This window comes from Podarcis vaucheri, assembly GCF_965113315.1.
Source record: "Podarcis vaucheri genome assembly, chromosome: 7".
NCBI classification, from domain to species: Eukaryota; Metazoa; Chordata; class Lepidosauria; order Squamata; family Lacertidae; genus Podarcis; species Podarcis vaucheri.
Genome location: NC_138765.1, coordinates 92,304,164 through 92,328,460, shown reverse-complemented (window position 1 = coordinate 92,328,460; position 24,297 = coordinate 92,304,164). Strand labels below are relative to the sequence as shown.

The window sequence follows — 24,297 nt, the reverse complement described above, 5'->3', positions numbered from 1 at the left end:
GCACTTGGGTGGCATCTTTGCCACCTTGACGTCTTGTTTTGAAGTTGGTGGAGGCGGGAAATCATAGGAGGGTGCGGGGACTGCACAAAGACACAAGAGGGTGCTGTAGCCTAACAAATGAGGATCAAGGAAGCCTTAAAAGCAAAGCTAACATTCTCCTGTTGCCATGATGAGCCAGGATACCTGTTCCCTAAATGGAATAGGAAAATTTGGAGACTTCACACACAACCTACCTAATGCATGCAGAGTGCTGTGGGCTTGTGCTCTCAGGCCACAACAGCTCTCCCAGGATTTCATTCTGTACTTGCAATAAATGGATCTTTTAGTGTTGCAGCAACCATAGTTCGTTTATTTCACAAAATGTATATACGCTGGTTTATTTGGTTTTTTTAAATGGTTAAAGCAGTTTTGCTAAAAAGATACAAGAAAAATGATCAATAAGAAAGAATAATAACCATAATTTAAGACTTCAAAAAGTTTTAAACAACTGTAGATTGAAAACATTAAAACACGCACCAACTTTCCAAGCATCTGGGTAAAAAGGTAAAGGGACCCCTGACCATTAGGTCCAGTCATGGCCGACTCTGGGGTTGCGGCGCTCATCTCGCTTTATTGGCCGAGGGAGCTGACGTACAGCTTCCAGGTCATGTGGCCAGCATGACTAAGCCGCTTCTGGCGAACCAGAGCAGCACACGGAAACGCCGTTTACCTTCCCGCTGGAGTGGTACCTATTTATCTACTTGCACTTTGAGGTGCTTTCGAACTGCTAGGTTGGCAGGAGCAGGGACCGAGCAACGGGAGCTCACCCCGCTGTGGGGATTCGAAGCGCCAACCTTCCGATTGGCAAGCCCTAGGCTCTGTGGTTTAACCCACAGCGCCACAGTGTCCCAAGCATCTGGGTAGGCTTGTCTAAACAAAAATGTTTTTTAGCAGGCTCTGGCAAGCACCCTGTGAAGGCACCTGCCTGATGTCAAGAGGCGGGGAGTTCCAAAGTGTAGGTGTTGCCGCCCTCCAAGGTGGAGGTCCCACGTGGCACCAGCGGCAGAGCCAGTGCCGTCGACTGAGTAGAGGGAGTAGGACCGCCTGGAAGGTGGTGGCCTCTCCTTCGGCGGAGGGGAGAGAACCTTCTGCTAACTCTATGCTCTTGGGAGAGCCGGAAGAAGGGGCGGCATTGCGACTCTGCCCGTTTCCTAACTCTGTGCTCTTGAGAAGAGCCGAGAGGAGCAACCCGGCTGCACGGCGCACGCGCGGAACGTCATCTCCCAGCGCCTCCAAGGCGCGCTCCCCTCTGACGCAACGGCGCGATGGCTGCCGCCGTAGCGAGGATGGCCGCTTGTCGGGGGAAGGTCGGTGATCTGTGGGCGGAGAGCTGCGGCCTCCTTGGCGGCGCTCTTGGCCGGAGGCCCTGGAGCGGGGAGGCCCCGGGCAGCGCCGTGCGGCCTCCTTGGCCCCAGGCCCGCTCCTCTGCCCCAGGCGCAGCCCCCGCGGTGTGGGGCCCCCGGCGCCCTCGGCTCTGGAGCAGCGCCGTCGCCCCAACGACGAGGAGAGCGCCTCCTTTGCCTTCCCGCCCCCGGGCAATAAGGCGAGGCGCTCGGGGAGCCTGCTGCCTGACGCTGCGCATGGGTCCTCCCTTCCCCGCCCCCCGAGTTTCTGGTTTATTCTTGGTAGGGATCATAGCTGTCAACTTTCCCCCCTTTTTAAGGGAAATTCCCTTATTCCGAATAGGATTCCTCGCAAGGAAAGGGAAAAGTTGACAGCTATGGTAGGGATCCCAGTGCGGAATAACTTGTGGGAGAGCAAGAGCCAGGCATTTTATTTTATTGCGTGTGCCGTTGTGATTTAGGGGATTGTCAGTGGTGCAGCATGCCCTTAGCATGCAGAAGGTCCCAGGTTTAGGCCCCAGCATTTCTAGTTAGGTTGGGAAAGATTTGGGGCTGAAACACTGGAGAACCACTGCCAGTCAGTGCGGGCAATACAGAGCCAGGTGCAGTGTGACTCAGGTGGTGGCAGCTTCCCGTGTTCCCATAGGGACGTTTGCATCCTTTGCCATGATTATAGTTGGCTTTAGTCTGATGATATCCCAACTAACACAAACTCTTTCCATTTCTCATCAGATCCATTTTCTTCTGCACAATATAGTGCGAACCTTTGCTTCACAGACGGAGGGAGAAATCAGGGTGGCACAAGTGCTTAAAGAAAAGTTCCCTCAGGCCGCTGCTATCAAAGTAGTAGATATATCAGGTAATTAGCAAAGCCTCAGGCTCTGTCTGAACACTTGCCATTCTGCAGGCTTTCCTGTGATCTGAATCATTTCTGTAGATAAGATTTGGAGAAAGGCATTGCTTTGTGGTTAATTGTAATTTTGGGTTAAGATTAAGAGTTGGCATTGTGTGCCCCTTAGTCTACCTTGTGGGTTTACATTAGCCCAGGGGTCTGCAACCCGCGGCTCCGGAGCCGCATGTGGCTCTTTTACACCTTTGCTGTGGCTCCGGGATGGATACTAGCGAGGGGAGGAAGCGCATTGTGCGCCCTGACACCCCCCACTGTGGCGGGCGCTGTACTGGCTGTGAGGTCGCATGGGGGCGGTGCGTGCGTTAGTCACGCACCGTCCCGATGTCACCTTCCCGCCCGCCCACTACATTGTAAGGGGCATGTACGCTGGTCACTGCATTGAAAGGGGGCATGTACGCTGGTCACTGTTTTGAAGGGGAGTGAAGAACACACACACACACAAAAGGTAACTTGTTAATTTAACGTTTATTTCTATGAGGAGGAGTAATTCTGAGGGGTCAAACAAAGAAATAATAAAAAAGTGACAAAAAAGTTATTTTTATAATGACGAGTTTTGTGGCTCCCAGTTTTTCTTTTCTTCGGAAACGGGTCCAAGTGGCTCTTTTTGTCTTAAAGGTTGCAGACCCCTGCATTGGCCTAATGAGAAATACTGTTTTTCTCATACTGTTTTTCTCATATGATATTCTTGTAAAGAAGCTGGTAAAATGCGGTCTTGACTATGCTACCACTCAGTGGATTTGTAACTGGCTGACTGACCGAACCCAAAGGGTGCTCATCAATGGTTCCTCTTCATCCTGGAGAAGAGTGACTAGTGGGGTGCCACAGGGTTCTGTCTTGGGCCCGGTCTTATTCAACATCTTTATCAACGACTTGGATGATGGACTCAAGGGCATCCTGATCAAATTTGCAGATGACACCAAACTGGGAGGGGTGGCTAACACCCCAGAGGACAGGATCACACTTCAAAACGACCTTGACAGATTAGAGAACTGGGCAAAAATAAACAAGATGAATTTTAACAGGGAGAAATGTAAAGTATTGCACTTGGGCAAAAAAAATGAGAGGCACAAATACAAGATGGGTGACACCTGGCTTGAGAGCAGTACATGTGAAAAGGATCTAGGAGTCTTGGTTGACCACAAACTTGACATGAGCCAACAGTGTGACACGGCAGCTAAAAAAGCCAATGCAATTCTGGGCTGCATCAATAGGAGTATAGCATCTAGATCAAGGGAAGTAATAGTGCCACTGTATTCTGCTCTGGTCAGACCACACCTGGAGTACTGTGTCCAGTTCTGGGCACCACAATTCAAGAAGGACACTGACAAACTGGAACGTGTCCAGAGGAGGGCAACCAAAATGGCCAAAGGCCTGGAAACGATGCCTTATGAGGAACGGCTAAGGGAGCTGGGCATGTTTAGCCTGGAGAAGAGGAGGTTAAGGGGTGATATGATAGCCATGTTCAAATATATAAAAGGATGTCACATAGAGGAGGGAGAAAGGTTGTTTTCTGCTGCTCCGGAGAAGCGGACACGGAGCAATGGATCCAAACTACAAGAAAGAAGATTCCACCTAAACATTAGGAAGAACTTCCTGACAGTTGAGAAACTTAACAGGAAAGTAGCACCAAAGAGAACCCCACCGTGTTCTGAAGAGCTGGAGAGTCAGTGTGGTATAGTGGTTAGGAGCGATGGACTCGTAATCTGGGAAACCGGGTTTGCGTCTCCGCTCCTCCACATGCAGCTGCTGGGTGACCTTGGGCTAGTCACACTTCTCTGAAGTCTCTCAGCCTCACTCACCTCACAGAGTGTTTGTTGTGGGGAAGGAAGGGAAAGGAGATTGTTAGCCACTTTGAGACTCCTTAAGAGGAGTGAAAGGCAGGATATCAAGTCCAAACTCTTCTTCGTCTTCTTCTTCTGAAGGAAGTGTAACCTTGTGCATAATGCCAAAACCGACAAGCCTCCCAACCTAGGTTCTGCCACCATCATGATCTTTGTCACTGAGTAAACAGCTTGCCTGCCCTCAACCATCCATCATCATAGGCTTATAGAACTGTAAAGTTGGAAGGCATCCCAAGGATCATCTAGTCCAACCCCAGCAGTGTAGCAATCTACACTAGATCATACATGGCAGAAAGGCACAAATGATATATTGTAGAGTTAGTTATTATAAATTGTCATGTGGTTTCTGTTACCATGTAGGTTTCTTTCCCTGGTTGATCGTGTGACATCCCCCTCCGAAAGCCCGTATTTAAAAGTGATATCAAGTTAAAAGAGCATAGGGGATTGTTAAAATAAAATAGCTGAAAATATGGTAAAATCAAATCCATTTTGTCAAGGTGGCTGTGGAGCAATGTATGAAATCCATATAGAGTCTGAAGAGTTTAAGGAAAAGAGAATGGTACAGCAACACCAAATGGTCAATCAGGTAAGCAGGTTAACATATTCTGGGTTGTCTATCTCTCTGTGGGAAATTATATTACATTTTCAGTTTCATGGATGCTTTGGATCTTGAGTTTTTGAGTTTCAAGCATTTTGCAGGATAATCTGCTCTGTTTAAGCTCCCCCAAACTGTTCCCTATTCCATTTTCTTTGAATTAACTTAATTGTTCAAGTCTTTGACCTTAGTTGGGATGAGCTAATACACGCAGTAGAATAAATTTTTGTATGGCCAGATGTTTAGAGCATGCTTACAAGTTGTTTTGGGTTGCCTTGGACAAGATAAACTGACCAACAGTTACAATAAATAATAGTAACAACAACAGAGATGGAATACTCTGAAAGTCAGTAACAATTCACCTGCTGCTCAGTGCATTGCAGTAAACACAAATAGCTTCATTTTTTAACTAGTTGGGTTTTAAAATTCCACAAGCAGATGGCCAGAAGCACCTTTCCCCACTTTGAAAGCAAAATACATTGGATCAAATAGAAGCTGCTACTTTGAAATCTGTCTGTGGCTGGGGGGGGGAGGTGTCTTGAACCATGCTTGGGTGTTGCCTTCTTGTCTTTGAGGTTGTTTCACCCCTTTTTGTGTAGCTGCTTGCAATGCTTTCTTCCTCCAGGCTTTAAGTGATGAAATTAAAGCAATGCATGGACTACGGATATTTACTTCTGTTCCCAAGCATGGAAGCTAGGAGTGGCTGACAACGTGCAAGATTTTCATGTTCCAGAAACTGGTGAGGCTCTGAGAGAATGCTGCTTAGCACATCATACAGCCAGATGCCTTTATTTCCACCCTCCCATGCTTCTCCATCTCCCTCTGATCTACAAACTACAAATAAAATCACTGTGCTGATGTGCTGTAAAATAAGGGTACCTAAGGCTCGTTTCAAAAGCAGTATTTATTTCAGATGCAGAGGTCAGCTCTCTTAATTGCATTGATTAACCTCTTTTCCCCAAGAAGAATCGTGTCAGAGTATCGTGTGAGTCTCTTTTGCCAACAGCTGTAGAGAAAGAATGAAGAATATTGTAGACAGGAAGAAGTACTCCTTGATATCCACCCCTCTTTATGCAAAAGTATGCCAAAGTTCAAGGGAAAATTATAGATTAAATGTGCCGCACTTGTTTCTGGGGTTTATGGCAACTGAGGAGCTGAAAAGGAATTTCAGAACAACAACTTTAGAGAGATTACTGAAAGAAGAATGCAGATGCCTTGTACACAGAGTGCCTTCCTTGTAATAAGGTTGCTTTAAACCAGCTGTTACAAACACCGCAGTTTTCTAGGGTTAAATGATCCTAGCAACATTGTTTTATTAGCCTTTCTAGGAATGTTACTGCAGTTAGTTTCTTGAAATGTTAAATGAGGCGTGATCTTTGGTGAAGAGTCATTTGCCATTTTAGCATGAGCAGCAGTGATGAATTCTGAATATCTAAAATAAAAATGCTACTTACATTTTCTTCCAGTCTAACTGCAAAGCGCTCTCTATTCTAATAGTATTGTATAGTGGGCTGCACTGGAATACAAAAGGGACTTGTTGGACTGCAGCTACAATCAGCCATATATCACACTGTGGTCTCTGGGAACCGCCAGTACCATTGCGTTGCAACCCCCTGTAATATTGGTATAGGATCCTTTGAACGCCCCGCAGCAATGTTGAAAGGGGAACAGCATCACTTCAAGCCACAGAGAATGCAGCAACAGTATTAGATAAACCTCAGCAACCATGGCAGCGTTGCTGGCACCCGCCAATTACACTGCAGCATTAGGATGCCTTCACGTTAACCTTGTGTGCCAGGAACGAAGCCATGCATAGTGACAGGGCACCCCCCTGTAATGCCATACTGCTCACCACACAGATGAGACTCAAACTGGCAGATACTACCAGCACTTTCACCATTGTTTGAACCACTGTGGTGCCCTCAACACAAGGCAAGTTTTTTTTAATTACCACTTTAACAGGTTATCTTCCTGTGTGTTTAGTTCTCTGTAAATCTCACTGGAATCAAGAAATGAAGGGAAGATATATGCATGTTTTCATGACATAAGCGGTCCAGCACTCACTGCAGCTGGGGGATTGAATCCCCTTTTTCCACATACAGAGCTTGCCAACAGCTGCCTGTGTTGAAAGGAAGCAGAATGAGGTGCAGAGGAGAAGGAAGATGGAAGCCCCTAAGAGCCGCCATTCATACTCCGCAGTTCTGAGCACTTAGCCTGGCAGAACACAGTATGGAATGTGAGCACTGGATACCACCTGCTAAGTGATTAATGTTACAAAATGGCTGTGGAACGTGATGGAGCAGATCATACATCTGTGCCTCAACACACTTTTGTCTGTTTTTCAGTCATGTTAATAGAGAGAATCGTATCACCTTATTGTCTCTTGGCACTATAAAACACCCACTGTGATCCTAAAACATAGCTTGTGCTACAACCTTTATCACAGAAATGAGAGTGTTTCTTCAAATAAAACATAACCTCAGTGTATCGCTGATGTCTCAAGACTTGTTTTGGAGCTGTTTCACCAGAGTTCTAGTCAATTATTAATTCATTTTCTTGACTGCTTTCCACAAGAGTCTTAAAGCAACTTACAAACACTATAAAAATAAGAGTATTTAAAATTGGCAATTAACACACTAAAATCCACTAATATAATCCCCTAATATTTAATAAACAAATGAAACGATGGATAAACTTGGTCACCATAAAAGAATGCCTGCAGGAGCCGTAATGACCCATTCAAAAGCTTGGGAGAAGAGAAACCTTCATTTTGCACCAGAAAGATGTTAATGTCCCTGTTCACTTGCACAACAGAAACTATGGATGGACTTGGGGGACTGGCCTGCAAACAGACTGGCTTCACATTGTAATGAGAACTGAAAATATTGGTGTAAAACCAGTCTCCACAAGGGGGAGAGTGGAGCCGTCCTTGCTTCGTGGTGCAAGCAGGAAGAAAGCAAGATGAGCTTACCTGCCTCTTATTATTTCTCCTCCTCCTCCTCAGCACATTACAAACGTTTGAGGCTAGCTTGAAACTTGCAGGGGTCTTAATGGCAGAGGAGATTGTCCTGCTGTCACCTCCCACCTCTGGGAGTGGCCCTCGGGCAAAAAACGTGTGTGTGAAATACCAGGTGTTAGACCTGCTTTTCACATTTAGTGGGCAGTATTTGACTCACTACTAGAGATGCATGTTTTTGTGGCAAGAATAAGGCAATGAGTGGTTGTGCTGTGGGGGTGGAGAGTATTGAGAAATACAAAGCACATATCTTTCTAATCGCACCTTAGCACACTTTGCTGATTAACAGCATGGTAATTTGTTTTGCAAACAGGCATGTTCAGCAAATATATGAATTAATCTCTGCATGGCATAGAGCACCCTTCCCCAACTTTGTGCCCTCAGGCTGGTTGGGCCTGATTGAAGTTGTAGTCCAAACCATCTGAAGACCACCAGGTTAGGGAAGGCTTGCATAGAAGTCCGTGCTAAAGAAAGTAGAACCCAGCACAAATTTCTCACATCTCCGCCGCTCACCTTATTTAACACCAGCTACTGTGTGGGAAAAGCCACTGGGAATTGTGTTACATATTATAGTGGGCTCTTTGCCAAGCCTTCCAGAGATTTTTTTTTCTCCCTGCTTGCCTGGGAGACTAAAAGCAGCAGGAGAGCTTCCATCAAGCAGGTCGTCTGAGGCTAAGCATCCATATGCACACTGAGTACAGTTGCCTAGCAGGCTTTGATAAAATCAAAGAATTGTAGAGTTGGAAGGGATTCCAACCCCTGCAAAGCAGGAGTCTTATCTAAGGCATTCCTGATGGCTGGCCGTCCAATCTTCAAACCTCCAAGGAAGGAGAGTCCCCCACCTTCTAAGGAAGTGCATTCCTGATGTTTAGTTGGAATTTCCTTTCTTGTAACTTGAAGCCACTGGTTCGAGTCCTACCCTCCAGAGCAGGAGAAAACAAGCTTGCTCTATATTCCATGCAACAGCCATTGAGATATTTGAAGATGGCTATCATATCTCTTCTCAGTCTCTCTTCCAGGCTAAACATACCCAGCTCCTTCAACCATTCCTCATAAGGCTTGGAATTGTTATAAAATTTAGAGTGCACACACATAGCAGACACACCACAGAAAACCAATCATTCGCCCTTCAAAATATAGGAAATATTTTCTGAGAAAATTACACATTAGTTTAGCACACAGAACAATCCCCAAAAGCCATCCTGACTCTTGACTAAATATTTCCTCTGCAGAAGAGAAACCTTTCCCAATAGTTCTTTCACTTTCAAATCCTGTCTTAAGGGCATATTTTGTGTATGAGTAGCATGGGCCTGGCACCTGGATGAGAACCAAAGTAATTTCCATCTCAAAAGAATGGCCAGACTGCCCAGGTAAAGCTATCAGTAAAACCTTATCAGGTATCCTGGCAGAAAGGAGAGAAGCCACAAAATCAAATTTCTGTCATAGACTGCCTCTTTCTGTGATTTATATTTGATGCTTTTAGTGCATAATCTTTGGCTAATGGGTTGGGCAACGTCTATAAAGGGGCTTGCACTCCTTTGTTCTGGGTCTCTCGCCTCCCTGCAAGGAGGTGGGGAACCCTGTTGCAATAGAAAAATAAAGTCTGCCTTGCTTTCACTAGATCTTGCCTCCAAACATCCTTGTCTGACTGATCATGGACTTGTGGGACTCAAGAGTCCCTTGGGGAATTGGGCAGCAAAAGCCAACCCCCCATTTTTCTACAACCGTTTCCAGACCCTTGATTATATTGGTTGCTCTCCTCTGCACATGTTTCGGCTTGTCAACATCCTTACTAAATTGTGGTGCCCAGAACTGGACACAGTACACGCTAGCAAGGTTATGCTTAAAATTCTGCAAGGCAGGCTTAAGCAGTATGTGGACTGAGAACTCCCAGAAGTGCAAGCTGGATTTCGAATGGGCAGAGAAACCAGAGACCAAATTGCAAACATGCGCTGGAATATGGAGAAAGCTAGAGAGTTCCAGAAAAACATCTACTTCTGCTTCATTGACTACGCAAAAGCATTTGACTGTGTCGACCATAGCAAACTGGCAAGTTCTTAAAGAAATGGGAGTGCCTGATCACGTCATCTGTCTCCTGAGAAATCTCTATGTGGGACAAGAAGCTACAGTTAGAACTGGATATGGAATAACTGATTGATTAAAAATTGGGAAAGGAGTACGACAAGGCTGTATATTGTCTCCTTGCTTTTTTAACTTATATTTAATTCATCATGTGAAAGGCTGAACTGGATGAATCCCAAACTGGAATTAAGAATGCCGGAAGAAATATCAACAACCTCAGATATGCAGATGACACAACCTTGATGGCAGGAAGTGAGGAGGAATTAACCTTTTAATGAGGGTGAAAGAGAGCACAAAATATGGTCTGAAGCTCAACATAAAAAACTAAAATCATGGCCACTGGTCTCATCACTTCCTGGCAAATAGAAGGGGAAGAAATGGAGGCAGTGAGAGATTCTACTTTCTTGGGCTCCATGATCACTGCAGATGGGGACAGCAGCCACGAAATTCAAAGACGCCTGCTTCTTAGGAGAAAAGCAATGACAAACCTAGACAGCATCTTAAAAAGCAGAGACATCACCTTGCCAACAAAGGTATGTATAGTAAAAGCTATGGTTTTCCCAGTAGTGATGTATGGAAGTGAGAGCTGGACCATAAAGAAGGCTGATTGCCGACGAATGGGTGCTTTTGAATTCTGGTGCTGGAGGAGACTCTTGAGAGTCCCATGGACCGCAAGAAGATCAAACCTCTCCATTCTGAAGGAAATCAGCCCTGAGTGCTCCCTGGAAGGACGGATCCTGAAGCTGAGGCTCCAAGACTTTGGCCACCTCATGAGAAGAGAAGACTCCCTGGAAAAGACCCTGGTGTTGGGGAAGATGGAGGGCACAAGGAGAAGGGGGCGACAGAGGACGAGATGGTGGGACGGTGTTCTCGAAGCTATAATCATGAGTTTGGCCAAACTGCGGGAGGCAGTGGAAGACAGGAGTGCCTGGCGTGCTCTGGTCCAGGGGGTCACGAAGAGGCGGACACGACTAAAAGACTAAACAACAAATGCCTTTCCTTGACCTGGACCCTCGACTTCTGTTGGGGCAGCTTAGAATACCGGTAGCATTAGCTATTTTTGTACCGAGAACTAAACACACAGGAAGATACGCTACTAAAGCCGTGATAAAAAACTCGCCCCGTGTCTTGGACCCCGCAGTGGAAACTTCCCCCTTTCAGAGCAAAAGAAAAGAGAAGGAAGCGCCGCCCGCGGGGTTTCCTGCCCGCACAAGCCACGGCCACGCCCCTTCCCTCAGATTGCTTTATTTCAGGACCTGTAAACGCGCTCTTCTTTCCTGCGTTGGCCAATCAGGACTTTCGATGGGCGTTTCAGCCCGCCCCCGGGGTCCCTCCTTCCCGGGTTGCATCAGCCTTTCCCTCCGCCGCTTACAGTAGAAGCCACGGAGCGCTCCTCGGAAGCCCCCCGCCCTGCATTGGCGTCATTCCCGGCCCTCGCCCAATCGGGGCAGCCGCGACTCTCCCCCCGCCGGATCGCGTCATTCCCCTTTGCGGCCAATGGCGGCGAGGCCGGCTTGGGAAAGGGGGCGGGGCGGAGCCTTTATAAGGCCTTGCTCTGGCGCCGCGGCCGCTTCCTCGCCCCTCGCTCTTCGCCCGCCTTGCCGTGCGCCGTCGCCATGGCAACCGCCTCCGCGCTCCCGCTCTTCCGGATCCTGGCCCGAGCCGCCTCGGCCGGCCCCGCCGCCCCTTGCTGCTGCCCGCGCCTGCCCGGCCCGCGGGGGACTCGCCGGCTGCACCTCACGGCGCCCAGGTAGGCGGGGGGGGGGGTCGTCTGTCGGGCGGTGGAGCCTCCCTGGCCGGGCGCAGACTACCTGAGGAGGAGGAGGAGGGAAATAATGGCCAGTTCGAGGCTTCCCCCTCTCTTTCCCTGCTCCCCCCCCCCGCGTGTCCCTGGCTTCGCCCGGCCGCCGCCTTGGGAGAGGAAAGGGGGCAGGAGGGGCTGGCGGCGACCCCCCCCCGCGACCCCCCGGCCCATCTCTGCCGCGCTGCTTCCCTCGGGGAGCCCCTCCCAGGCGGGCGGGCGGGCGTGGTGGCGCGACACCCCCTGGCGGCGGCGCGGAGGGCGGCAGGCTGATGAAATCGCCCCGGCCGCTTGCATGGCTCGGCCCGGAGCTGCTGCTGCTGCTGCTGCTGCTGCTGGCGCGGAGTTTCGCGCCGCCAGCCCGGGGTTGCTTCCGTGCCTGCCTCTGATGGGGCGGGTCCCGGGAATGCTTCAGTATTATGGGCATCGGAGGCGCAGGGGCGCCCCAAGGCTTCCAGGAGCAAAGAGGTGGAGGTGCAGTGTGTTGTGTAATGGTTAGCGTTGGGCCAGGAGACCCGAGGTCACTGCACTCCCCGGGGGCTAGCAGCCACTGTCTCTCAGCCCACCCTTCCTCGCAGGGTTGTTGTGGGAGATTATACGAGGAGGGGGAGAACCACATGCGCTGCCTTGAGCGCTTTGGAGAAAAAAAGGTGGGTTGTTAAATAAATACATAAATAGTCGTTGCTTGAAAAGGAGTACGGAATCCTGTCCCTAGAAACCTGCTGAAGTGGAGGGTGCGGGTCCCAAGACTTTCAAGGGCAAAGCGTGGAGCCGTAATTGGGAAAGGGGCACCTGTCATCTTTCTCTCTCCCTGGTGCTCTTATCGCTTGAGGAAGCCTGGTCTGCTTGCATGCAAGATAATATTCTGCAGAGCGCAGTTGCACCTTCCCCACTTCATGAAAAACAGCTTTGAGAACTTGGTTGGTGTTGGGAAAACAAGTTTCCCAGGCACTTTTTGAGATTCTGGAAGTTTGAAGAGTGTGCAAAAGGAATGTGTGAGAAAGATGATCTCTTTCCACAGCAGATTTGCCCTGTGGGTATCAGTATACCTGATTCACCAAGACCCATTGCATGCTAGCCAAAACCCCAGCATGGTTGGCTCACGGTAGCGGCAAGGGGGTTTCCTGCCTCACTGCAGCAAGAAGTGAAACTTGCTTCGGAGGCTGCACCAAAATATCCTCCATTGTTTGCACAGAGATAGTAGCTTGAGTAAAATGCTTTTGCCTCAATGTTCTTCCAAATGGGCTCTGTGAAGTCATTCTACTGATACTGCAGTGGCAATTGCATGTAGAATTGGGCATTTTCTGTTTTTTAGAGCAAGAGAAGGCCTGATCTTGTTCTGGAGGTCATCCTTCTCTTACTCTTCATAGTGCCTCTGAAGTTATGTAATGCCTTTGTGGCAGTTGTTCGTGTGAAGTTTTTAGCTTCCTTGCATTCTTGCTCCTTTTTGCCAACTGTTGGCTGTAGAGTGCATGCATTCGGCTGCGCCCCCCCCCCCAATGTCCCTGTCCTTTTGTTAGGCTCCTGCCTTCCATGAGATCTGTGAACCTTTAAGTGTTGGGTCAGATAGCCTGGGAATAAGTGTAAGCTGCTATGTGGGAAAGTAATGAATTTCCAACAAGACACTACTAAGCTTTTTGGGGATCAAATGCTTTAAAAACTCTCTGCTTGCAGGAATGAAGCAGTTGTCATTTCTGGGAGGAAGCTGGCACGGCAGATCAGGCAAGAAGCCCGTCATGAAGTGGAGCAGTGGGTTGCAGATGGAAACAAAAGGCCCCATCTCAGTGTGGTTCTAGTTGGTGAAAACCCTGCCAGCCACTCCTATGTCCTGAACAAAACCAAGGCTGCGGCTGATGTAGGTAAGTCTTTCCTGGCCAGTGTCTTCTGCAGTATTAGTCATTGCACTTTTGCTGGCAAAAAAAGGGTCTCAGATGAGTGTCGGTCCCCATAACTCAGCTTGGTTTGTCTCTCCTCCTGACCATCTCCTGGAGCCTGTCTCAGCTGCTGCTTCCTCAGCTGCCCTTCGTTTTGAGCAGTGTAACCTCACCTTACCTCAGGGATACTGGCTGCAAGTGGTTCCCAGGGTTTAAAAGAGGCATCCTTCCTGGCCCTACCTGGACACACCCAAGACTGAACCTGGGATCTTTTGTATGCAAAGCAAGTGCTCAGCTGCTGAGCTACAGGCCTCCTCTAAATTTTGGGCAGTGAAGGGGCTGGGGTGCAGACGGGTGTGCCTTTCAGTTATATGGCAGACTGCAGCAGGGTTTGGCCAATACACTCTCTCCACAGTCCACTTAATTTTGGTTTCTCTGGTTTCTGCCATCTCACCCCTAATGCTGCTCCTCTAATAATCCTGCTTCACTTTTGTGTCAGTAATTGTTTCAAAGCTTGAGGTGGGAAATTGAAGAAGGACGTGAAAAGTTTCAAGCCGAAAAATGCAGCAGGTGTTGCCTCTTTAGCACTTACTGCTACTATGGTGGTATTAGTAGCAACAGCAGAGATCTAAGCGCTTTAAAACAATATTTTGGGTTGCTGAGCTTTGTCTGAACTCTGTCTAGGCAGCAGTTGCTTTGGGGGCTTCACTCTAGATGTGACTTTTGAGTGGAAAATGTAAAAGGAGAAAGACCCCAGGGCTTGGCAGCCACTTGAGGTTTTCATTTCACTGGTCAGATTGCAGTTACTGGATCTTCACTGCCTCATCCACTCTTGCACTCTTGCTGTAGTTTGACATGAGGACAGTGGGCCTCATGTATCCTAAAGAATGTACACAACATTTTTGCACTGTTAAGCAACTCTGGTATTCATAGCTTCGTTTAGCTGGCTCCAACAGTTCCATTGCATAGTTTGCAAGCCTGCTAAGTGTTTTGGGAGGGGAAGTGCTAACCAGGGGCAAAAGGCACAGGCTCACTGTCTGTCCAGATGTAGGATCATATATAAAGACACTTGTGCTTCACCAACTCGTGGACAATGTCACAATTAAAAGCTCTTCCCCATAGTCCAGGACACTTTTCACTAGAAAAGCCAAAATGGGGTGTTGCTCACTGCATCTATTATTTCTTTTGCTTCTTCAGAATACTTTTCTAACAAACATTGCAAAATCTATTGTATTCTGCATTTCCATCTGGATCTGTTCTGTATCTTAATTTTGTGTGTGCTGCTGTTTGCCTATTGTGTTCCTTCTCTCCTGTATTTTTCCTCCATAATGACTTTTTAAAAAATTGTAAATGGCCTTGGACCAGGATTCTATTTGATTTCTCCCCTCCTGCCCCCCAAATAAAACAGAATAAAGTTTACACTGGAGCCATTCCTTGACTTATACTCATGAAGTATGGTGTACCAATTTCAATCGTCTTTTGACCCTCTTTCATCACTTTTGGTACTTGTAGGAATCAGCAGCGAAACGATCCTGAAGCCAGCCTCCATCACTGAAGAAGAGTTGCTTGATTTAATCAGCAAGCTAAACAATGACAGAAATGTAGATGGCCTCCTGGTTCAGCTCCCTTTGCCTGGTGAGTGCTGTGCTTTAGGAGAAGCTCTTCATCCAGCATCCCTAGACACAGACCCATAAGTGTCAGCTTCTGATTTCCCCCTCCGTTCATCCTGTTCCTGGGATTACATGCATCTGACTCCTTGCACTAAAATCTCTCTCTCCCCACTTTCCCCTCCAGAGCATATTGATGAGAGGAAGGTCTGCAATGCTGTGAACCCAGAGAAAGACGTGGATGGCTTCCATGTGGTGAATGTGGGCCGAATGTGCCTTGACCAATACTCCATGCTGCCAGCGACACCTTGGGGCGTGTGGGAAATCATCAAGAGAACGGGTAGGTGTTTGTGTGCAAATACTGCTGACCTTGAGTCGCTTGAAAGAAGGCAGAGCCTGACTTCGGTGTGCTGTGTTGCAGGGATTCCGACCCTCGGCAAGAATGTGGTTGTGGCTGGACGGTCAAAGAACGTGGGGATGCCCATTGCCATGCTGCTTCATACGGATGGGCGGCATGAGCGCCCCGGAGGTGAGGGTCTGGGGGGCCTTCACGTGTGAGCTGCTTTTCCCAGGGATTCTTTTCCTCTTGGTCCACTTTCCTGGTGAGACGGAGGCTTTTATGATCTTTGCAGGAGGCAGCAAGTCATGTTTGCTGCGAGTTCTTGTCACTGTGTGGCCCCAGACTGACAGGTCCACTGTGATACTGCCTCTTGCTTGCCTGGATAGAAAAGGGTGGGGGGGTGTTGCAGGGGTGGGGGCTGCATGTGCAAAACTGGCTTTTACAGTACAAAGTTAAGAACCACACTGGTCGCTCCATCCACTGCCTGCATGTTGCCCATATAACCCTTGCGTTATATGGAAGGTGTGCCTGCCCCACATTTTCCCTTCAGCTGAAGCCTTTAACTCCGAATCGTTAAACTGTTGTTGTTTTTTAATGCGCTTTTTCTTGATGCGCTGGGAGGTCTTGCTGGACCTCTTAGTGGGAGTATACAAAGTAATCAAACCCAAACTGTTTCCTGAGGCAGGTGCGAGGAGCGCAGACTCTGTGGGTGGTAGGAGCATGTGGCAAATTGCCAGATGAGATGCAGCCCCAGTCCACCTCCCTAGCTGCCACTTGCCCTTCTGAAGGCCGTTGGAGGCTTCTGCCAGGAGGCCCGGTGTGTCCTGTTCTGACTGTAACTTTTCTTTTCAGGGGATGCAACAGTAACCATCTCTCACCGCTACACTCCAAAGGAACAGCTCAAGCAACACACGATTCTTGCTGACATTGTGGTTGCAGCTGCAGGTAAGATTCTGCGTGTCTTCTTTAAGAAAAAGAGCCTGAAAGCAGAAGCCCTTGAAGAACACGGCTGCCATTCCTGTAGCGGCCATGCTAAGAATAACTAGGAAGGCTTCCGCTAGGAGTCTGAATGCCGAGGCTTCTGCCTGTGGAATTTCACATGCTGCTTCAAGCAGATGACTACTGGCTTGCAGTGGCTGCCCTAGGTTATGATGGATGACAGGCACCCTTTGTCAAGCTCTTGGGCTTTGTCCTGTGGATGTCTGCCTGTGGCCGCATTAAATGAAGATCGGTAGCTGCCTTAGATGTTACATGCCGAAATGAAAGTGAATGAATTAAAATGTTAACCCCTGAAATGTTGCTTTGCAGGCATCCCTAATCTGATTACAGCTGATATGATCAAAGAGGGAGCTGCGGTTATTGACGTTGGCATAAACCGAGTCCGGGACCCTGTTACTGCAAAACCAAAACTTGTTGGAGATGTGGATTTTGAAGGTAAGCAGGGGGCTTTGTATTTGGACCCCCAGTCCTCACAGTGTCTGATCTTGCCTTGCCTTAGGCCACCTGAGGCCACGCAGCTGTTTTGGTGTTTGCCTCCCATCCATCTTGTTCTGACTGGGGCTGATGGGAGTTGTAGTTCAAAACATCTTGAGAGCGCCGGGTTGGGGAAGGCTGGGTTAGGCAGATAGGCTCCTGCTGTCTCAGCTATCCTTGGGAGGGTTGCAGTTTTGAACGAGCTGCATAGCTTCTCCTATAAGGCAGTGGGCTAGCTTGATGCAGAATATATCTGGTTACTTGATATCTTACATAAAAAAAGATTGTAATTCTTCCTTGTAACTTCATCCTGCAACTTCTGGATGGAGCAGCTGGTGGGCTGCGAATTTTGAATCTGGTGCGTGCTCTTGGCAGCACGGAGTGGACTTTTGCGTGTGACCTTGTTTCAGCGAGTAATGGCAGGAGTTCAAATTTCTGAAAGCTTTAGCACATGCAGCTCTTGATACTGTAAATATCAGCTTAGCTAACGTATTAAGACAGTTTGCCCGGCAGAGAAACACCTAGATCTGGCCAGTTTTGTTGTAATGTAAGGATGGGCAGCTGCCCGGAACTCCTGCTGAATGTACACCACTGTGTGGTTTGGGGCTTCTGGCAAAAGGGCCTGACTCCCTTTCCACTGTTGCCCTCGCAGGACTTCTCCTACCAATTACTCTGGCTGATAATATGGAAATACTCTTAACTATGGAAGGCATCTAGAATGGAGAATATGAGGGGTGCAGGCAGTGGACTTTGAAGGACACTGTAGCTCCTTAGGGTTTGTTTGTTTTTTTGGTAAAGGTTAACAAGGATTCTGAACCTCTTATAGGACAAGGATACAAATTATGGGTATATTATCTCACAATGCTAAGTTTTAGATATTTTGTTTTTGTTTTATTTGGCAACTAGCATGGAGACAAAAGCTCAGAGGTCTCTGAATCTGGGAGAGGCCTAGAGTGGCTTTCCAGTGGTCAGGGGAAGTGGCAGTAGTGCTGTCAGCAGCATCTGTGGCTCTTACTTTGCCCTGCTTGGTCCCCTTGCCCCAACATTCACACTGTTGTGTCACCACAGCCTTTCCCAGCCCAGATTTCAGGATTAGCTTCTTTGGGGCAGCCTCCCTCTGCACCCCCCATCTTCTGTGATGGCTCTCTGCCTGTGGAATACTCTCCCCATGGAGACTTGCCTGATGCCTTTGTTACATATCTTTAAGTGCCAGGCGAAAGCATTCCTCTTCTCCCAGGCCTTTGGCTAATTAAACAATCTATGGCCTTTTAGACTGTGTGTGTGGGATTGTTTTTGTTTGTTACTATGGTATACATTTTTATGTTATATTGTAAACTGCCCTTTGATCCTTGGGTGAAGGGCAGTACAGTGGTGCCCCGCAAGACGAATGCCTCGCAAGACGGAAAACCAGCTAGACGAAAGGGTTTTCTGTTTTGGAGGTGCTTCGCAAAATGAATTTCCTATGGGCTTGCTTCGCAAGACGAAAATGTCTTGCGAGTTCCTGCGGGGTTTTTCCCCTCCCCCCTTTTTTCCCCAAGCCGCTAAGCCGCTTATCAGCTGATCCACTAAGCCGCTAATAGCGCTAATCCGCTAATGGGCTTGCTTCGCAAGACGAAAAAACCGCAAGACGAAGAGACTCGCGGAACGGATTCTTTTCGTCTTGCGAGGCACCACTGTATAGAAATACAGCAACAATTTTGTCCTTGATTCATCTCTGTCCTGCTTGCAGCCTCCTCCTAGGGCTTTTGACACTTGTTTTCCTTCTCTGCTCCATCATCTCCTTTCCTCCTTTTCTCCAGGTGTGAAGCAGAAAGCCAGCTACATCACTCCAGTCCCTGGTGGGGTTGGGCCCATGACAGTTGCCATGCTCATGAAGAACACCATCATTGCTGCAAAAAAATTGTGGCGGCCTCAGGAGCTGGAAGCCCTAAGTGCCTAATGCTGGACTTCCTAGGGGCAAGCAGCGGCAGCATTCCAAATCTCTTCCCAAACACAGCCTAAGGGACAATGCAATATTTATTTATTGGCTGAAAGGGCATCAGAGAGTCTCGCTCTGGAGTATTTATTTTAAAGCAATTTTTTTCCAAGGCAAAAGGGTCCAACATGATACATGATTCCGATCTTTTAAGCGTCTGCGTTTATGTGCAGGAACCAAGCTTGAGGTTAGGATAGAGGGGAGTGATTGTGCTATCTCTCAAACCCAGTAGGAAGCTGTAACTGAGGGCCAAGTGTGTGTGTTCATTGTACAAAATGTCTTAGTGTGTACAGTGGTACCTCGCAAGACGAAAAATGCGCAAGACGAAAGAGTTTTCCGTTTTTTGAGTCATTCCGCAAGACGAATTTCCCTATGGGCTTGCTTCACAAGACGAAACGTCTTGCGAGTTTGTTTCCTTTTTCTTTAAGCCGCTAAGCCGCTAATAGCCGTGCTTCGCAAGACGAAGAGACTCGCGGAACGGATTAATTTCATCTTGCAAGGCACCACTGTACATGGTGCAATTTCAATTCACCAACCTCTGCTGAACCCAGGAGATACTATGTTATCTGCTAGGATTATACCACAGCTATTCTGGAGTCAGATGTTGCTATTTTCTACAAAGCCTTATTTGTATGACCTTTTGAAGCTCTTGTAACAAAAGTTCTCAGTTCCTAAACATTTTTTTTGAAGATGGAATGGACTCAAAAGCTAGACAGTATTTTGAGATATAGTGTTGTGTTAGCCTGCAAAAACTTGGGTGAAGTTCTCTGTGCCTGTTTAAGCTTGCTTGCTATTTACATGGGCTGTTACTGGAGCTTGGAGGTTGCATCTGAATAAAAGCGATTCACATAGCACATTCAAATGTTTGCATTCCAATGTGTGCACTGACAAGGGGGATCTTAATTGGGCAGCAGCCGAAGAAGAATAGTAACTCTGTGGTAAAGCGTATGTGTTGTGTGTACAAGTAGTATCCCTGGTATTTGTGTCCCCAGGTTTTTTTGAATACCAAATCTCCGTGTGACCCATGTGGTTTTTTTTGCAGTCTGGTAAGAGTCCCATTTTTTGTGACACTTGACATTTCCAATATGTGACTACATCTGATAACACACTATTACTCTCTCTCTCCAACCTGGTGCCTTCTAGATATGTGGTCAACAGTGCCTATCAACCCCAGCATCATCCAGCTATGCTGGCCATGAGTCATGGGAATTGTAGTCTAAAGCATCTACAGGGCGTGGAATCCTGACTTACAGCACCCAAGTCATTTTAGATGGTATAAATCTGAGAATCCTTAGCAAAATACTGAATTGGCTCTTGAAGATGAACATGATTTTCATGAGCACAACACAAATGGAAGAGGTTCAAAAATTTATTAGACTATAAGTGTTACTATAGTAGCAATGTAATAGCTCTGGGGCTGAAAATATTTTGCTTTTGAAATTGTGTGTGTGTGTGTGTTTGTAGTGGCACTGAGCACTGCAGTGCTAAGTAGCTGATGGTGGGAGTAATAGATTTATTTCACAAGCACAGGTGCATGAAACACTTGGCTTCCACAAACAGCCTTTTGATTTACAAATCCTGCTAAAACTTTATAACAGTATTGTTAAAGCAGCCTCTACTAAGCAGTACACAGTAGTGGTACAAAATAAGTAAGGGAAATATACAAGGCTATGTTCAAGTTCAAGTTGTTCTTGCAGCCTTCACTGGCTTGGCAACTTCCAATGGTTTCGGAATCCAAATCCTACGAACCTCCACTTGCCTGGCCATGCTACAACAGACTGATGGGGCCCAAGTTTCAGGGAGGCTAAGTTAATTCTATTTAGAAGTTGTTGCCCAGGCATAAAACGCTGTTTTGTTGAATTTTGTCCAACAGTTAATGGGTACTTGATTGACATAATATGATAAATAGGATGCTAGATTCAAGTTTTTCTTTTGTTTTGACTTCAGTATTTACAAAGTTACAAGGAAATCACCATTAAGTTCACACAGGTTCAAACCAGGTGCAATATTTAGCAGGCCAGAATATTCTGTACATAAGAGTCCTGCTTTAGAAGTAAAGTATCCTTTCCAAAGAAAATATCAAGTCTTTGAAACTGCACAATAGGGAAGAAACGGTAACTGAAATTTTTTTGATTCCAAGATGTTTTTTTCTGACAAGTAGAAGGAATGATCTTTAAGCCAGTTAAGGCCAATAGCAATCAGCAAACTATCAGATAGCTTGACAGCCAGGTGACAAGCCACACACTCACATTTCTGTTGTAGATCACCTTTTTCTGTGACACGTGTGTGATGCTGTTTGGGTGGTCCTTGGCTAAGGGACAATTTCTAAAGCCTTTAAAAGTTCTTGTGCTCCTTTGATCTGGGTCCTCACCTCCTACTGAGCAGAGTGGGGGGGGGGGGCTTCTGTTGCAACAGAATAATAAAGATCTGCCTTGCTTTCACTGGATCCTGCCTCAGCTCATTCTTCTCTTGACCAATAATAGCTCAGTTGGTTAGAGCAATAGTGCAGATAATGCAAAGATTGCAGGTTCTCCTGTATGGAGCAGCTGCATATATTCCTACACTGCAGGGGGGTGGTCCATTCCAACTATGATAACAAAATTGGGGGACTTAAGTCCCTTAAAAGGGATGTTAGGCTGTTAAAGCCCACCCCCCAATTTCTTTGGGACAGTGGTATTGGCACACACTGAGGGAGGTATCTCATGGCACTATGGTTGGCCAGGGATGCCATGCTGGGAACCCCCAGCTCTTAACAGAAAACACTCATTCACTAAGGGCTTACCCACATTTCCTCGTGTTCACATGGCGAAGGTGACCATTCTCTTGGAACCAGCTTGGGGCCTTCATGGTAAATGCACAAACAACCAGCATTTCTCATGAAGGAATTCCACAGGAGGTGTCTCCTTGGGCAAATTGTTGAGAGTCATCAGAAGTCCAAATCTGCTTTGCTGCAACTGGATTCTGTGGCTCCTTCGCCTTCGTCAACAAGCTTGTGCAGCATTCAGATAAATGATACGTCATTTGAAGATGGCAGTAATCCGGCTCCTCCTGCCTCTGCAATACTATGGTTGATAGTGAGAGAGAGGCTTTTTCTACAGGAGTGGAAGGTTTAATACACTTAGCTACAAAGTGAATAAAAAAGCTACTGGCTCCACTGAGAGATGTCCTACTGAAATCCATGAGCCTTCAGAGAAAAAGACCAGCAGGTCCAATTGGAAGGAACTGCTGCAGACCACAGGGAAGACACCCAAGTCCAAAAATGATACTGTTCTTCCATCCAAAGAGCTCAAGTTCTAATAAGTTCCTTTGTTCCCACAGACTTTTAAAGTCCTATTTCCATGTTGCTTGGATGGATCTTAAGCTGGAGATCTAGGGTCATCATGGCATGTGACCAAGCAGGATGGAATGTCACAAATTGTCTAATTTTCTGATGCTAAATGTGTATATATATATCTACATACAAAGGACCCCCCATTCCTGGGACTATAGAGTGGTCTCGCTGCCCATGTCCCGGGGGTGCTTCTCTGTGTCAGTGTCTTCATAATCTGACTCCATCTCTATCTTCACCTGGGGCACAGCACAGATGGGATTTCGAGAGTAATTAAATGCAGGAGAAGACGGGCAGGAAATCTTCAGGTGAAGTGTAATACTGGAAGAAAAGCAGAAAAGGGGGTTAGCGGGTCAGACCATTGCAGCCAAGGAATTCTATTCTATTCTACTCAGACCTTGCTGTCCTTCTGCCTGTCAGCTCATCATGCGGCACATCTGAACAAACTCCCTTTCCACCCCTCTCTTGTGGACCCTGAAGGCTCACGAAGCAGCTGCAACCTGGTGCCCTCTTGGCTCCCTGGCCCACAGTTCCAATCCTTTCTCATCTTGCCACTTCCTCCTAGGCTGACCATGGTGGTGGTGGTGGCGGCGGCGGCAGAGTTGGGTGCAGCCCTGCTTTTTGGCTTGGCCAAAGCTGCCCTTTGTTTCACTGGGTGCTGCTCTTCAGTCCATTGCTTGCTTTGCTCCACTTCCTCCGGCCATCCTGTGCCTTGGCCAGTCTCTCTGCATCTCTCTCTGACTTGTTGCACAGGCTCTCTCCTGACTCTGAGGACAGCAGGCTTCCTTCCAGTTGCCTCACTGTCATTGTCCTTTTCCGTGTCCGGGGCAGCTGTTTACCAGCTCCATCTGGTACGCAGGCTGAGACCCTATCTGCCTGCAGACTGTCTCGCCAGAGTGGTGCATGCTCTAGTTATCTCCCGCTTGGACTACTGCAAATGCGCTCTACGTGGGGCTACCTTTGAAGGTGACTCGGAAACTACAGCTAATCCAGAATGCAGCAGCCAGACTGGTGACTGGGAACGGCTGCCAAGACCATATAACACCGGTCTTGAAAGACCTACATTGGCTCCCAGTACGTTTCTGAGCACAATTCAAAGTGTTGGTGCTGACCTTGAAAGCCCTAAACGGCCTCGGTCCAGTATATCTGAAGGAGCGTCTCCCCCCCCCATCGTTCTACCCGGACACTGAGGTCCAGCTCCAAGGGCCTTCTGGCAGTTCCCTCACTGCGAGAAGCCAAGTTACAGGGAACCAGGCAGAGGGCCTTCTCAGTAGTGGCGCCTTCCCTGTGGAACACCCTCCCACCAGATGTCAAAGAGAACAACAACTACCAGACTTTTAGAAGACATCTGAAGGCAGCCCTGTTTAGGGAAGCTTTTAATGTTTGATGTATCACAGTATTTTAATAATCTTTTGGAAGCCGCCCAGAGTGGCTGGGGAAACCCAGCCAGATGGGCGGGGTATAAATAATAAATTATTATTATTATTATTATTATTATTATTATTATTATTATTATTATTATTTATTTATTTATTTATTTATTTTCCTCATTCCTTCTCCTTCACTTAACATTCCTCATACTTCCATTGGCTTGACCTCAGGTGCCTTGCCAATTATTTAATTTATTTACTTATTTACAGCCCACCTTTTCCTTCAAGGAGCTCAAGGTGGTATGCATGGTTCTTCTCCCCCCTTTTCATTTAATCCCCACAACAACTCTGAGGGAGGTTAGGCCGAGAGGCAGTGACTGGCCCAAGGTCACAAGCAGTGAGCTTAATGGCCAAGTGGCAATTTGAACCCTGGTCTCCCAGGTCCTAGTCCAACACTCTAACCTGCACTGCAATAGCCCTCCCTTCCTCCCAAGATGTCTTCCCCCCTGTCAGTTGGTACAGTAACACTATTTGTGCCCTTGATTTGACTCAGAGCTAAATGGACCAGTTTTTATGTCATGTCACTGAACTTGACTTGAAAGCATCAGTTGTTACATGAAATGCTCACATTCCATATTTTTATTATGCCAATCTGTGCTGCAAGACTAGAAGATAGAGGGTTGGGGGCCCTCAGGAAATGTCC

The 24,297-nt window shown here is 47.4% G+C and overlaps 3 protein-coding genes across 10 annotated transcripts in view; 2 read left to right on the top strand and 1 right to left on the bottom strand.

Annotated features, from left to right (window-relative positions):
- Positions 1-1,218: 1,218 nt before the first annotated feature.
- Positions 1,219-13,392, top strand: BOLA3 (bolA family member 3). 5 transcript variants are annotated; one of them, XM_082230716.1, is made up of 5 exons: positions 1,219-1,346; positions 2,115-2,241; positions 4,631-4,719; positions 5,354-5,467; positions 13,302-13,392. In XM_082230716.1, exons 1-4 carry the CDS (start codon positions 1,305-1,307, stop codon positions 5,423-5,425), a joined length of 330 nt encoding a protein of 109 aa, XP_082086842.1. In that variant the 5' UTR covers positions 1,219-1,304; the 3' UTR covers positions 5,426-5,467; positions 13,302-13,392. The 5 variants fall into 5 exon arrangements, with proteins under 5 accessions (XP_082086842.1, XP_082086841.1, XP_082086840.1 ...); XM_082230715.1 differs by lacking the exon at positions 13,302-13,392 and adding an exon at positions 6,831-7,215; XM_082230714.1 differs by lacking the exon at positions 13,302-13,392 and adding an exon at positions 5,735-6,042.
- MTHFD2 (methylenetetrahydrofolate dehydrogenase (NADP+ dependent) 2, methenyltetrahydrofolate cyclohydrolase) lies at positions 11,094-19,043 on the top strand. 2 transcript variants are annotated; one of them, XM_082230384.1, is made up of 8 exons: positions 11,094-11,576; positions 13,302-13,486; positions 15,014-15,136; positions 15,296-15,448; positions 15,530-15,637; positions 16,301-16,393; positions 16,757-16,882; positions 18,721-19,043. In XM_082230384.1, exons 1-8 carry the CDS (start codon positions 11,443-11,445, stop codon positions 18,858-18,860), a joined length of 1,062 nt encoding a protein of 353 aa, XP_082086510.1. In that variant the 5' UTR covers positions 11,094-11,442; the 3' UTR covers positions 18,861-19,043. The 2 variants fall into 2 exon arrangements, with proteins under 2 accessions (XP_082086510.1, XP_082086509.1); XM_082230383.1 differs by lacking the exon at positions 11,094-11,576 and adding an exon at positions 11,920-12,101.
- Positions 19,044-20,249: 1,206 nt separating this feature from the next.
- Positions 20,250-24,297, bottom strand: part of SLC4A5 (solute carrier family 4 member 5) — an 88,535-nt gene continuing 84,487 nt past the window's right edge. For all 3 annotated transcript variants that reach the window (XM_082229859.1, XM_082229861.1, XM_082229860.1), the window contains one exon: positions 20,250-22,545. In XM_082229859.1, coding sequence (XP_082085985.1) covers positions 22,380-22,545 — 166 coding nt within the window. In that variant the 3' untranslated portion in view covers positions 20,250-22,379. The remainder of the gene's footprint in view (positions 22,546-24,297) is intronic.